This window comes from Aotus nancymaae, unplaced genomic scaffold (assembly GCF_030222135.1).
Source record: "Aotus nancymaae isolate 86718 unplaced genomic scaffold, 86718_ANA_hifiasm-v0.15.2.pri h1tg000002l, whole genome shotgun sequence".
In the NCBI taxonomy this organism is placed as follows: domain Eukaryota; kingdom Metazoa; phylum Chordata; class Mammalia; order Primates; family Aotidae; genus Aotus; species Aotus nancymaae.
Window position 1 is genome coordinate 62293976 of NW_026988413.1, and position 12791 is coordinate 62306766.

The following is a 12791-nucleotide window of genomic DNA, read 5'->3' on the forward strand; positions in this document are numbered from 1 at the left end:
TATATGGCTTTTTCAAAGATATTCAAATATAAAACTAAAACTGTGGAGTTTCATATTCTTTGTGGACTCTGGGTGGTTGCATACCATATGAACTATGTAATACCTACTTGTCATCATTCTTTCTCAGTGGAATATTAAAATAAATAATCAAGCAAATCCCTACTGAGAAATATGCCACAAATTAAAGCTGCTTTAGGCACACTTTAGCATACTGCTTGTTGAGGAATATCTATCCTTTTTCCAGTGTGCAATTTAAATAAGTATAGGCTGTAAGATCATACAAAATATGACTCTTACCCTTTGTTTAAAACACTCAAATTTCAGCATGTACTTTTGAGGAAGTCATCCACAAGTAATCACTAGGCCATACGTGAATAGAAAAATTGTAAGTGTGTTAAGTATGCTGCATTCCTTCCGGTCTTAAACTTTTGTTAAAATGCTGCATAAATGGATGAAATGAACTAAAAGTCTCTACATCTGAAAAGCAACAGAGGAGATGATTCATACCACAATTGTTTTTTTCTTAATAGAATAAATATAAGTGAAACATGGTGATAAAAAAACACTAGAGAATACTGAAAAAAAAATGTATCTTCATGGTCAATACGGCAGTCAATATGACTAATGTTTATTTTCTTGAGTAGGAAAAAACATTATGTATAAGAAGAGAAAGATGGAAAACTATAAACTTATGACACATCAGATAACCTAAATTTAATTTTTAATCAAGATTATTTCAGATTTAATTAGAAATTTTAGATTTGAAAAGTTTCATTATTATTTTGTTGTGCTATTAAATATTTTTGTATATTTTAGGGAAAATGAAAACAAAAAAGGTACATTATTTCTACACAATTATGTAGAAAAATACATTCAAGAACAGAATCATGACCCAGAATTTTTTTATGTTTTAGGTTTTTGGTATGCTCAAAATGTAAAAAAGAAAAAAGAAAAAAAAGATATAAGAAAGGGAAAATAAAAATTTTAAAAATTACTTCACAATTTGCCACTTTTTGTTTGTATATTTATTTAACTCCAGTCCAGAAGTGGTTAAGAGAGTCTGGAAAAACTTCTTTATCTTTCAATACAGACTAAAGCGTTACCTTATTTGTATCTACTTCTATTATTTTGAACTATAAGCATTTCATTATTTTCATAAATGAAAAGAGGAGAAAACTAGAAAAGAAGATGGTTTCAGAAAAAGGTAGAGGAAGTCACATTAAATATTTTGTTAGATTTTATAAAAAAGAAGAGCTACTGTCATAAATGGTGAATACAGAATGTATCTTCCCTTAGCTAATTAATATATGTAATATGATATTAAGATGAGTCAACACAAGGGAACACAATGGGTCTCTGCCAGCTCTGCCAAGTGGGGATGCATAGTAATTGAGCAGGCCATTTTAAGACCCTATTCCATTTCAATTAAAAATAATCAGACTAGATGGTGCAATAAGCAAAATAGCATTTAGTGTTTCTTCTTCATTTTCAAACATTTGAAGATATCACAACCAATGTCCTTCTAAAACAATCATTATTTCAATAATGGAAAATCTTGGTAAACAAAAAAGAACATGCAATCTGTTATCTATAGAAAACTCACTGTTTAATTGATTGTTGACTACGTACCTATTAAAAGAGATGCTGTCAGCAGCTTAGGGTCATATGGACTCTTCCCACGGCCATTTTCAACAGGTGAGTTCTCCAACTTAAAAATATTGTCCTATAGATTTAAAGAAAGAGAAAAGGGTTTCATTTATTTATAAAAAGAAGTGTTTTCAACACATCAGTTAATCAGAGAGATGTCAAGTATTCATGCATGTCCAACACAAGTGTTTTTTTTTATTTGTGCAAACTTCTGAGATGGCAAAATAAATCAAGTGTATTGAAAATAGGCAATACTGGCCAAATATCTACTTAGCTTAATGATTTTTAGTAGTAGTTAGCACATTGCAAGTAATAACGTGCAAATGAACTATAAAGAACAGGATGTGTCATGATAAGAGAAGAGTGATTATTTTATCACATAAGTATGTTAAGATCTATCATAATGGTCTTTGAGGAAAGAATTTTAAATTTAAATAAAATGACTCATTTCCTTTCTTTGTAGAAAAGAAAAATAGCAATTCACTACGTTAGTTGACTAGAATAAATTACACAATCTTGTCTATATGTACTTTCCAGAAGACATGCTAAATAGCCATCAAATTTATTTTCCCCACTATGTTCTTCATACATCTTTGGTGCCTGCATGCTTCTTGCGTATTTTTAAGTTACATCAGCAGCAGGTGAAGTACCTCAAATGCCTCATTCACCTCTCTAAGAGGGAAATATCCCAGGTTAGGAGAGTAGTATGCCTGGAGGTGGTGTCATTGGAATAACAAGCACATTATTACCAGGTGAAAGCCTGCTCTGTTGGGTCCCTAAGTACTCCGAAGCAGAAGTGAACTTTTGACTACATATAAAAAATAGACATGTCTCAAGGTAGAATGTGTCCAGGAAAGTGTGACAACAAAAATCTTGATAAGGAAATAACTAATTCCTGATTGAGACCCTGTTGTCACTGTGTCTACCTACTGCAATCTATATATGACAGTGGAGTAAATCTGGGGATATTGCTGAGCGTTCTTTTAAGAACCAAGTGCCCTGGGAATTAATTAGATCAGAATATGTATGCTTTTTCCAGTAGCACATTAAATTGTCCACAGACTGAAATAAAATAGCTTTTTTTATGGGGGGGGGCAATTTCTCTACTATTCACATAAAAGTATTTTCTACCATCTTGGGATAGTAAATGGTGTCCATTTTATGATCAATAAGGATCATTTTATTTAACATTTAATATTTCTGATGGAACTAATGGCAGGGTTTCAAATTACTACTCTTAAATCTCATTTGAATTAGGGACGGAAGTTAAAAAAGGAAGAAATTCCAAGTGCTCTTGTTTTTATAACTGTGAATGAGAATTATCAATTCCATTATTCTTTCTTTGCATTTATTCTGGGTTTGGTACACAGCTGTCCTGCAGCAATGATATTTCTTTAGCTTAGTTCTAAAATCTATACTGTGCAATAATTTATGGGATTTCACAGAACTGTACTAAGTTACAGTGGAAAATGCCATGAGCCAGGCACCAGACTTAGCTCTGGTTTTCTGCGTCTCTGAGCCTCTGGTCCTAAAATGTCAGCAGAGATAAGGATATTTAACCTCACAAGTTAATTGGAAGGGTTAAATTATTTAAAACATTTTAAAAGCAGCAAAATTTTAAAAATACAATGTAGTTTTATTCTATTAATAATGTCTGTATTACGAGTATAACAAAATAACATGGAAATTAATACAGGTTGTTGCTATAATTTTCAACTTTCCTAACATAATGTGAAAGAAATATTACATAAAGACGATTATATAAATCACCAAATTCCAAACTTTTTCACAAATATGAATTTATCATAGGCACTTAAATGTTAAAATTATATGAAATGACATATTCTATTCAAAAGCTTAGAAGAATCATTAAAGGAATATCTAAATATACATGTATTTTGATTAAAATTTAGGAAATAGCAAAAAGGAAACAAAATACCTATACTCTATTGTCACAATTCATAAAAAATATTAAAATTTGTATATGTAACTATTAAAAGCAGCAGCAGAACAAAGTGCTAGTGTGGTGGAAAGTACTGTTATAAATATTGATAACATTTCTTGTACTTGGTAAGGCATTTTACAATACTGACACAGACAGAAGCGCTATTCCCTCAAAGCATAACATGTTTATGTCTGGGATCATATGTCCAAGTTAATCAGACAGTGCCAAGGTAGATGAGAAGTACTTCCAATCTCATGCAGCATTTGATTTACAAGGTAAAGGATCAGACCTCATAGGAAGAGAGGTTAAGCATGTCAGTTATGGTTCAAGAGAAGATGAAAAACTATCCTTCGTCATGGTGTCAGGTAATGTGTTCAAAGCTGGCATCCCTTTTCTTTCCTCCTTTTTGTTCAACCCCATAAATAAATACTAAGTTAGTCATCTTTTACTGATACACAATATGCTTCCTTTTAATGTAACTCTTATGCAAATTTCTGAAAATCTACCATGTAAATCTTTATATTCTTATGTGATTCCATAGAAAATCCAAATAAATTGAATTTCCTTTCCAGTCTAGTGAGATGAGGACCTGAAATAAATGTAATTTGATTTTTGGATAGGGAGATAAAATGACATTTCTTACACATGTTTGTAGTGTAAAATTCATGCCCATTACATGTAATAATGGGCTTTAAGGATGTTGAAATCATGCAGAACTGGGTGTTATCTCTGGCTGTGTCTTTTATTAGCTCTGTGCCTCAGGCAAGTTCCTACACCCTTCTGAAACTCAGACTCCTGTAATAAGCAGATAGGAAAATCTCATAGTTGAAGTGAAGACTTCTGGTAATAATGTTTACAAAATGCTTAGCATGCCCTTGAAACAGATTTATTAATTTCCCTTAACCATTGTTTATAGTTGTTACAGTAAACTTATTCTGTTCTACAATGACTGAAATATCTTATGTCACAGTGGAAATGCCAGCCTATATCTGTATCAGTTAAAATCATAAGGTGTGTTTGAAATATATGTAAATATTTTGACCTCCCACAATGCACTGAAAATTCTTCTTTCTTTTAGGTAGATGAGAAGCTAGTTGGAAAGATTTCCAGAAAAAATAATTTAAATAAGAGAAAATACATTATTTTTCTTAATATGTGGCATTCATTCAAAATGCGTTAAACTGCCAATCCATTAAAATAATTTGTTGAGAATCTCTAAAACTTATATTTACGTAGAATGTGTGTGAAAATACTCAATTAAAACAGAGTATCCTCTTTAATATATCTGATAAATTTAATGTCACTGATATAAAGAGACACTAATATTGCTGTTTCTATTATCTAATGAGCAAGACCTTAATTTAGATGTGTGAAGATATTGAATTATCATTAACAAATAATGTTAATATAATTGCATATTAACACCCTACGTTATCATATAGAAAATAGCACATAGACCACTATCTGGCTTTACTTGGAAGGACTTTTGAAATCTGATTGCTACCCAGTGGATTTCTGTTTTGGAAGAGTGTAAAATAGATCACATATGCAAGTAATAAGACTGACAATCCTAAGACCAGTGTACACAATTAAACTGCATAGCTTCTATGTCTTACTTGGGCTGAAACAGTTTTCACTGTAGAAATATATGAATAAAACTTCAGCTACATGGATTCTAATTGCTTTAGCAGATGCTATGAGCATATCATATAAGTTATTGTGCCATATTTTATTACATGATTGCATCACTTTTCAACGACTGTTTTTAGCTTTCAAGACCACTCTTTCCCCTTTGTCTTTTGGATTTCCTGAATGTTATTAGACTGTGGTGAGGTAAGGCATTAGAGGAAATAATAACTGTGCTAATGTCTAATCCGAAGTCTTATAAATTATAAACCATTGGTGACTTCATGGCAATAAATTTTCTGAATCTCAATCTTGTCCAAGTCATAAATTTAGGTAACAAAGTTTTAATTTTAGTTGTTTTAATGATTAAAACATAAATGACGTTTGTAAAAGAAAAAGAAAGGAAAGGAAAGGAAACTTTTATTTTGTGATAGGATGACTATTTTAGGTGGGAAATTTCATAAAATTATGTGACAAGTAACAGTGGACAGTATTAGAATGTATATTATTATGATTTTTTTTTTCAAATTGCATTTTCTCCCTTTCTGTTTCTCACAAAAGACACTTTGGATGCCAGTTATATTGAATTATTGAGTATTCCCCAGTCATGCCATGCTTTGTTTTTCTCGTTTCTGCCTGAGACCCTTTCCTTCAGCCCCCAACCTGAGGGTGGCCTTCTTTTCCTTTGAGATGAAATTCAAAAGTCACTTGCTGGAAGTCTTCAGAGATTCCTGCTGATATAAGTGGTTAGTCTTCCTTTGTACATACTTGAATTAATAATAGTACACAGGCAACAACTATACAGAGTGAAACTACTGGCTTCAGCAAATAAAGAGTGTAACAAGATCTCAAAGGAAATATTATGCCATATTTCAGTTTGACCAAAAGAGATCCTTCTGTAGATCAAATTTATCCATAATTTACTTATCCTAAAAAGGTGACTTTAGATCTATACTGTGCAATGCTACAGTCACATGTTACATGTGGTTATTTAATTTAAACTAATCAAAAGGAAAAATTCCATTCCTCAGCTTCATGAGCCACATCTCAAGATGTCAATAGTCAAATGAAGCTAGTGGCTTCCATAATGAATAAAGTCAAGTATAGAATATTTCCATTGTCAGCAAGTTTCTACTGAACAACGCAGATCCAAATCCTGAATCCTGTGCCCTTAGCAGCACACAATATAAAGTCAGCAGTCAGAGGACCTCAAGGAAGAGAAAATTTGACATTAGACCACAATTGTAGTAGAAAAAGTCCATTAAACCTACAAGGAGAGATCATACTGAAAACATTAGTTTAGTTTTTGGGGTTTTTTTTTTTAGGGGGGGCAGGAGTTATGCTAAGTGGTATTTAATGGCAATACAGATGAACAATTACACACCCTATTTTTCCTATTTGTCATTTTTAATGCACTTGGAGTCACTTTTTCCTAATCTAAGCAGGTACAAATTTTACCTGTTATGTAAAGGTTAGACTATGATGCACAGTACATTAAACGTTCATTGATTTTCCCCATTAGAAAAAAGTGTTTTCTCTCTGGAACTTGCATAGCAATCTATTCATACCTTTCTTCTGTTATTTTCTTTAAACTTCAAACTTGATATTCAGTGATGCATGCATTCCTTTTTTCTATTAGAGATTTTTTTTTAAGGTGAGGGACAAATCTAACTACATTTCTTTCCAATATAAAGATAGAGCTTTGCACTGAGTTAAAGCTCATAAAAGAAATCAATGAATGAGTGAAAAAATTAGTAAATGCATGGAAAAGACTGCAAAAACTACATACAAAGAATAGCAAAGGCACATACAGGAGCTAATGAGTTAGCCTCTAGGAGCTAATAACTTAAGGATGGGGCACAGATATGAACACAACTGTGTAGTGGATGTTAGCCTACAAAATTTAAATATTACCGGGTTTTAAAGTGAATTTTGGGAAATATGATACTCTTAACATCTTGGTGGTATGTGTGTTATTATTATTATTATGTTATTGATGCTTACAGACTTCAAACATCAGTCTACTCTTGTTATAAAAGATTAAAAATAAAACCTATAGTTTAACTTTAAAGTCCCTTTATCTTTATAATCTTGTTCCTTTTTAATTTTCATTGGGCCTTGTAATTCTTCAACTGATTTTTATATTAAGCTTATCAATAAATATTACCCCTCTCATAAGGGTCAATCTCACTGATGGGTAAAATTATCAAATTATTTATTTGCAGAACATAAACTTATTTCCAATTAAGGTAATGTATCTCCTGTGTAAGTCATCATTCCAGTAGTGTTTTTCCTGACCATTTTTACTCAATAGAAATTACTGCAGACAGCTCTGGGATGTAGGCAAGTAGAGGAACAAACTGGAGAAGCTGCTTAGGTTTGTGAAATATAAATTTCTGTTTAAGGACATATATATTTTTGATTCACCACTGTATTTATTTTAGAAACTTTATTAATTTTTGTAAGTCTTTGAAGCACTAATATATTAATGATTCAGTAGATACATACTGAGCTGTTACTATGTAAGATTTATATAGGTATTTGGAATATGGAGGTGAAAGATCTAGTTGTGAATCTCAAGAAGTATACCACAAAGTAAGCAAAAATTATATAACAATAATCCATCACATCACTATTACAGAGTTTATAAATTATTTGTTAGCTATTTTCATTTACCATTTAAGTGTTAATAATGCCTTAAAACTTTATGTATATATTATTTCACTTAATCTTCATGACAACCCTACTATTATTATAACGCTTGCTTTGCAGATGAGAAAACTGAGACATTTTGTATATAATATTACAAAGCTAATAATGGAGGAAGTAAGAACTTGATGATATCTTATTCCAAAGACATGGTTTTAATTACTATATAAAAAGGCAGGATTCACAAATAAATATTATTTACACTAAACAATACATTAAAATTGTAGAAATAATTTTATTTTAGTGTATGTATAATACACTAAAACAATTTTAGTAGAAACTGGAAACCATAGGAGTTCAATATGGGGAGAGCGAATAATCTGTTTTAGTATATAAACAATAGCTTTATTTGATTGAGTATTTGAAAATGTACTTTGTAGAAAGACTGGTGTGTGTGGATGTGGGCATGTGTGTCTGTGTCCACTTGATGTGAGTGCAGGAGGCCAGTAGAGTCCAGAGAGAGAGGGCAGAGGAAAGCAGGGAGACTGATGATTCTATCTAGAGAAAATAGCACCAGCAAAGTTTCCAAAGAAAATAAATATAATTCATACTTGAAGAATAACATAAAGTTGAGTTTGGACAATGAGGAATATATACATATATTAAAAGATGAGGCTGGAAAATAAATGTGGGGGCCAAAATGTGGAAAGTTTTCTATGCCAAAATAAGCAAGTGAGTCTGTATTCAGAAGGTGCCAGTGACACAGGGATAATTTTAGCTGCAGAACAATAGCATCAAAGAGGTGCAATATTATGATGAATCTGACAGGGATGATTTAGAGGCACACAAGCCGGGTAGCAGGCAAAGAACGATTTGCTATAGCTTGGGAAGGGGAGAATTAGCTCTTTTTATGCATTATGGCAGTTTAAAGGAATTTTAAGTGTTGTATTTTGCAACTTGGTCAAGTCACTTAACTTCTTTAACTGATGTTTCTTAACATCTGTTGCATCAGAGTCCTCTTTGATGTTCCAACAAAGCTAAGGCTTTAAAAAAGCAAAAAAAAAAAAAAAAAATGCTAAAAAATAAAGCAAATCATACATACGTTTTATCAGCAATCTTAAAAATTTATGGACTTTAATGCAGTCATGATAAGAAGTTCTAATTTAGTTATGCAAAGGTCTTTCCATTTATAACACGGTACAATTTTAAGGTATTATCACTCTGAGCATCTACATTTACTTCTGCTTTTATTCTTTGTTTCCATCCTTGTAAATAAATACAGAGATTATCCAGATTTTTAAAATCCCTTTTCCTTTGCACTCTCTACATACTATTATGTGGAATTCACTTATTTTTATAAATTCATTTGTTGAACCTCAGCCCTCTTTCTTTTGCTAATCAAATTGCTCAAACTTGGTTTCCTGGCCTGTATGAAATTTCCTTACTTTCCACAGTTATGTCAAAGTTGCAAGCTATTAAGAGTCCTTGGATCTTCAAAAGAATATAAAAGCAATTACTAATTATAAGCTTCATAAAATTAGTCTGTCAGAAGTAGTTATTTAACAATATACATTGTGGAAAGATGCACAGACATGTAACCCTGATCTCTGTCACCAAGTGCTGAGGAATTTAAAATATAAAGTCACATGAATAAAGAAAGTATAATTTTCTGCCTTGTTTATAATATATTAACCCTACCTTAGATTTAACCATGATTTACAGCCATATTCCATTAGAATTTTACCTTTCCCTTCAATAAAACAAACAATAAGTTGCTGCAAGGAAGTTACTATGATTAAATGAAAAAAGAACTTCAGTGAAAGATAAAAGTTTAAGCAAGATGTGTACCTACATGAAAATTTAGGTCTGAGTATGTTAACTTATTTTTATATTAATTAATAGTTTTGAGTAGTTTTAGATGTATAATAATTATAATATTTGGTTTTAAATCTAAAAATGTCATTGTTTACTAAAATATTTTGAATCAATAATTATAGTTACTATGCTTACCCAAATAATAGCCACTATTTTTTCAAAAACTCTACATTTCAGGAAAAAAAATCTTAGCAACTACAAAGAAACTATATAATAATCATTTTGACAAAAATGCATTTTACCTATTAAGTAATAAAATTATTCCAGTTACATAAATATAATCCAATTTAATATTCATAATATGTATGATTGATTTTTAGTTATATCTAGGCTAGAATTTTTTTATTGATTAAAACCTCTGTTTCTGGAGATTCTCTAATAGAATCTAAAATAGAAAGAAAGATAATATTTATCATGGAGTTAGACAACATTTCCAGAAAGCTGATCTAAGTAGGAATGCTTTGCCTCTGTCCTCATTAATTTTAACTTTTTTTTTTTTTTTTTTGAGACAGAGTCTAGCTCTGTAGCCTAGGGTGGAGTGCTGTCGTGCCATCTTGGCAGCTCACTGCAACTTTTGCCTCCAGGGTTCAAGTGATTCTCCTTGCCTCAGCCTCCCAAGTAGCTTGGATTACAGGCCTGTGCTACTGCCCAGCAAATTTTTGCAGTTTTAGTATAGATGGTGTTTAATTATGTTGGCCAGGCTGGTCTCGAACCCCTGTTCTCAAATGATTTGCCCACTTCTGTCCCCCAAAGTACTAGGATTATAGGAAGGAGCCACTCCGCCTGGCCATTGACTTCGATTTCTATTGTATCCATTCAAGTGTTTCTCTATTATAACAGAAATCTTACCTCTGATATTTTTGTCTCCAGGCATTGTACAGCTTTCCTTGACTTAGAATATTCCCATTATTTAACCTTTATGGTACGTGTAGTAAAAATGTTAGGTTTATCGATTATGAAATCTAGATTCCGCGCCTCATTGTAAAATTATTGATTGTATATTCTAAAACAAGTTTTGAAAATATATTTGATGTGTCAATATTTTTATCTATGAAATGAAAATCCTCTATAGATTCCAGTATTAAATGAAATAAAAACATATTAACATAAGGAAGCATAAGTAAAAGCTATAGAAATTTAGTTAATCATAATTTGTTACCACAGATACATTTATGGTACACTTATGGCATATCTTTGCTATGATAGATAGCATGTGAATAACTCATTTTATAGAAAAATTATTGCTAATATCTATTAAGCAGCTATTAGCCAAAAACAATCTCCTAAGTGCTTTGTAGGTAGTTACTTTTTTATCCTCATAATATCCCCTGAAATACATGGTGTGATTATTCCACTTTGTAGATAAAGTAGCAAAGAGACAGAGAAAAAGTCAAGTCATGATTAATTTCACTTAGCTGGTTTGTAGCAAAGCCAGGTAACCTGTTTCCAGAAACGGTAGTAAGTGGCGAGATCATAAAAACCTGATTTTTTTTGTACTTGATTTACTCAACTATGTTACTTTACGGATACACTTCAGACATAAAGTGCTATTATACCATATCTACTGTCTCTTAACATAATTTTGCAGTTCCTGTAGTTCAAGCATATGTTAGGCCCTGAATTCATCTAAACTGAATTGACCATGACAGATAATGGTGTATTTAATGTGGTCTTCATGTTATACTATTAATATATTAAAGGTAAATAGAATGAATTAACATATTTTCTACCTTATTTGCAAAAATATATAAAGCCGCTTTGTTTTCAAGTTTGTGAAAAGTTAGTATCATGTTACCCATTCCCATTCTAATAATAATAATATGTACATGCACACAGTTTTTAGAGCTGGATTAAATAGGATTTGCCCTCTTAAATTTAAGGTACCTGAATTTATCTGGGTTCCCCAAATAAACATTGGGGCCATAATTCATCTGCTTTTTGCCATCATTAAAATTAATGGTAGAAACTAAGGAAAACAGAAAGCATGTGTATTCAAACTTCATGCAGATTATGTTTTTAATAGGAGCTTAATTTGAGTTTATACAGATATTATATGCCTGCCATGGTATAATTATTCAGCTATGAATGCCTGTTAACTCCCAAGGTATATAACAATGAAAGAGAAAATCCTATCTTGGCTAGAATGAGAAAGTCCAGAACATGAACAGTTTACTGTACAACATTTTGCCCCAGTGAGACCTGGTAACGTAAGCTGAGTCAAAAAGCAAATCGATGGTCCACAAAAAGTAAAGTAATGAAACAACTGACTTGATCTTTCCATAAGTGCATTTTAAGTCTTCTGCATTCAAAACACAGTTACTTTTATTTGTGATCTTATAATTTCTTAAACCATCAATGTTTTCAGTCCTAAATTGTGAAAGTAAAGCTATTACTTTTTGCCACTTCTTTTTATAAACGTGTTTGTCAAATCCATGATTAGACACCACTGGGAAATTTTATCAACCTAAATGTAAATATGTCAACAGAAAGGAGCATATGTACTGTAAAAAGAATTGGAATCTAGTCATATGGTTTCTTTACATTTCAAGATTTTTTCAGAGATGCCATCTGGGAAGTGATGAGGCCAAAGATTAACATTTTATTTATACCAAACTTTGTTTCAGCAAAGCCTTGTCATTCAAGCTCTGTCATAATGGTATGATGTAACTACATGATTTTCTTTTAGCAAATTAGCGAAGACTTCAAAAATAATTGTTATTTTGACAAAGTTATTCTGGGAAAGAGACAATTCTGTCAATTCTTAGAGATAATGCACATTTTAGAGAGTAATTTGGGAATCTGGAAGATCCTTAAAAATATCCATACAATTTAACTTATTTTACTTCTGTAAATATATCTTTATGAAAAGAAAAAAGAACAAAAAATCAAAGCAAGAAGTTCATCGCGGGGGTATAGTATTTAAAATATTGAAAAAATAATTAATGCCAGTTGGGGGGAATGGCAAAGTACTGCCTGTCTATGTAATTGATTATAATATAGGTGTTAAAATAGATGTTTATATTCAATATGTAACTCAAATTAATAATTC

The 12791-nt window shown here is 31.4% G+C and overlaps 1 protein-coding gene across 5 annotated transcripts in view; it reads right to left on the reverse strand.

Moving 5' to 3' along the window:
- The window catches only part of SEMA3A (semaphorin 3A), a 497295-nt gene that overhangs the window by 92487 nt on the left and 392017 nt on the right, over nt 1–12791 (reverse strand). For all 5 annotated transcript variants that reach the window (XM_064375108.1, XM_064375121.1, XM_064375130.1 and 2 more), the window contains one exon: nt 1630–1723. In XM_064375108.1, coding sequence (XP_064231178.1) covers nt 1630–1723 — 94 coding nt within the window. The remainder of the gene's footprint in view (nt 1–1629; nt 1724–12791) is intronic.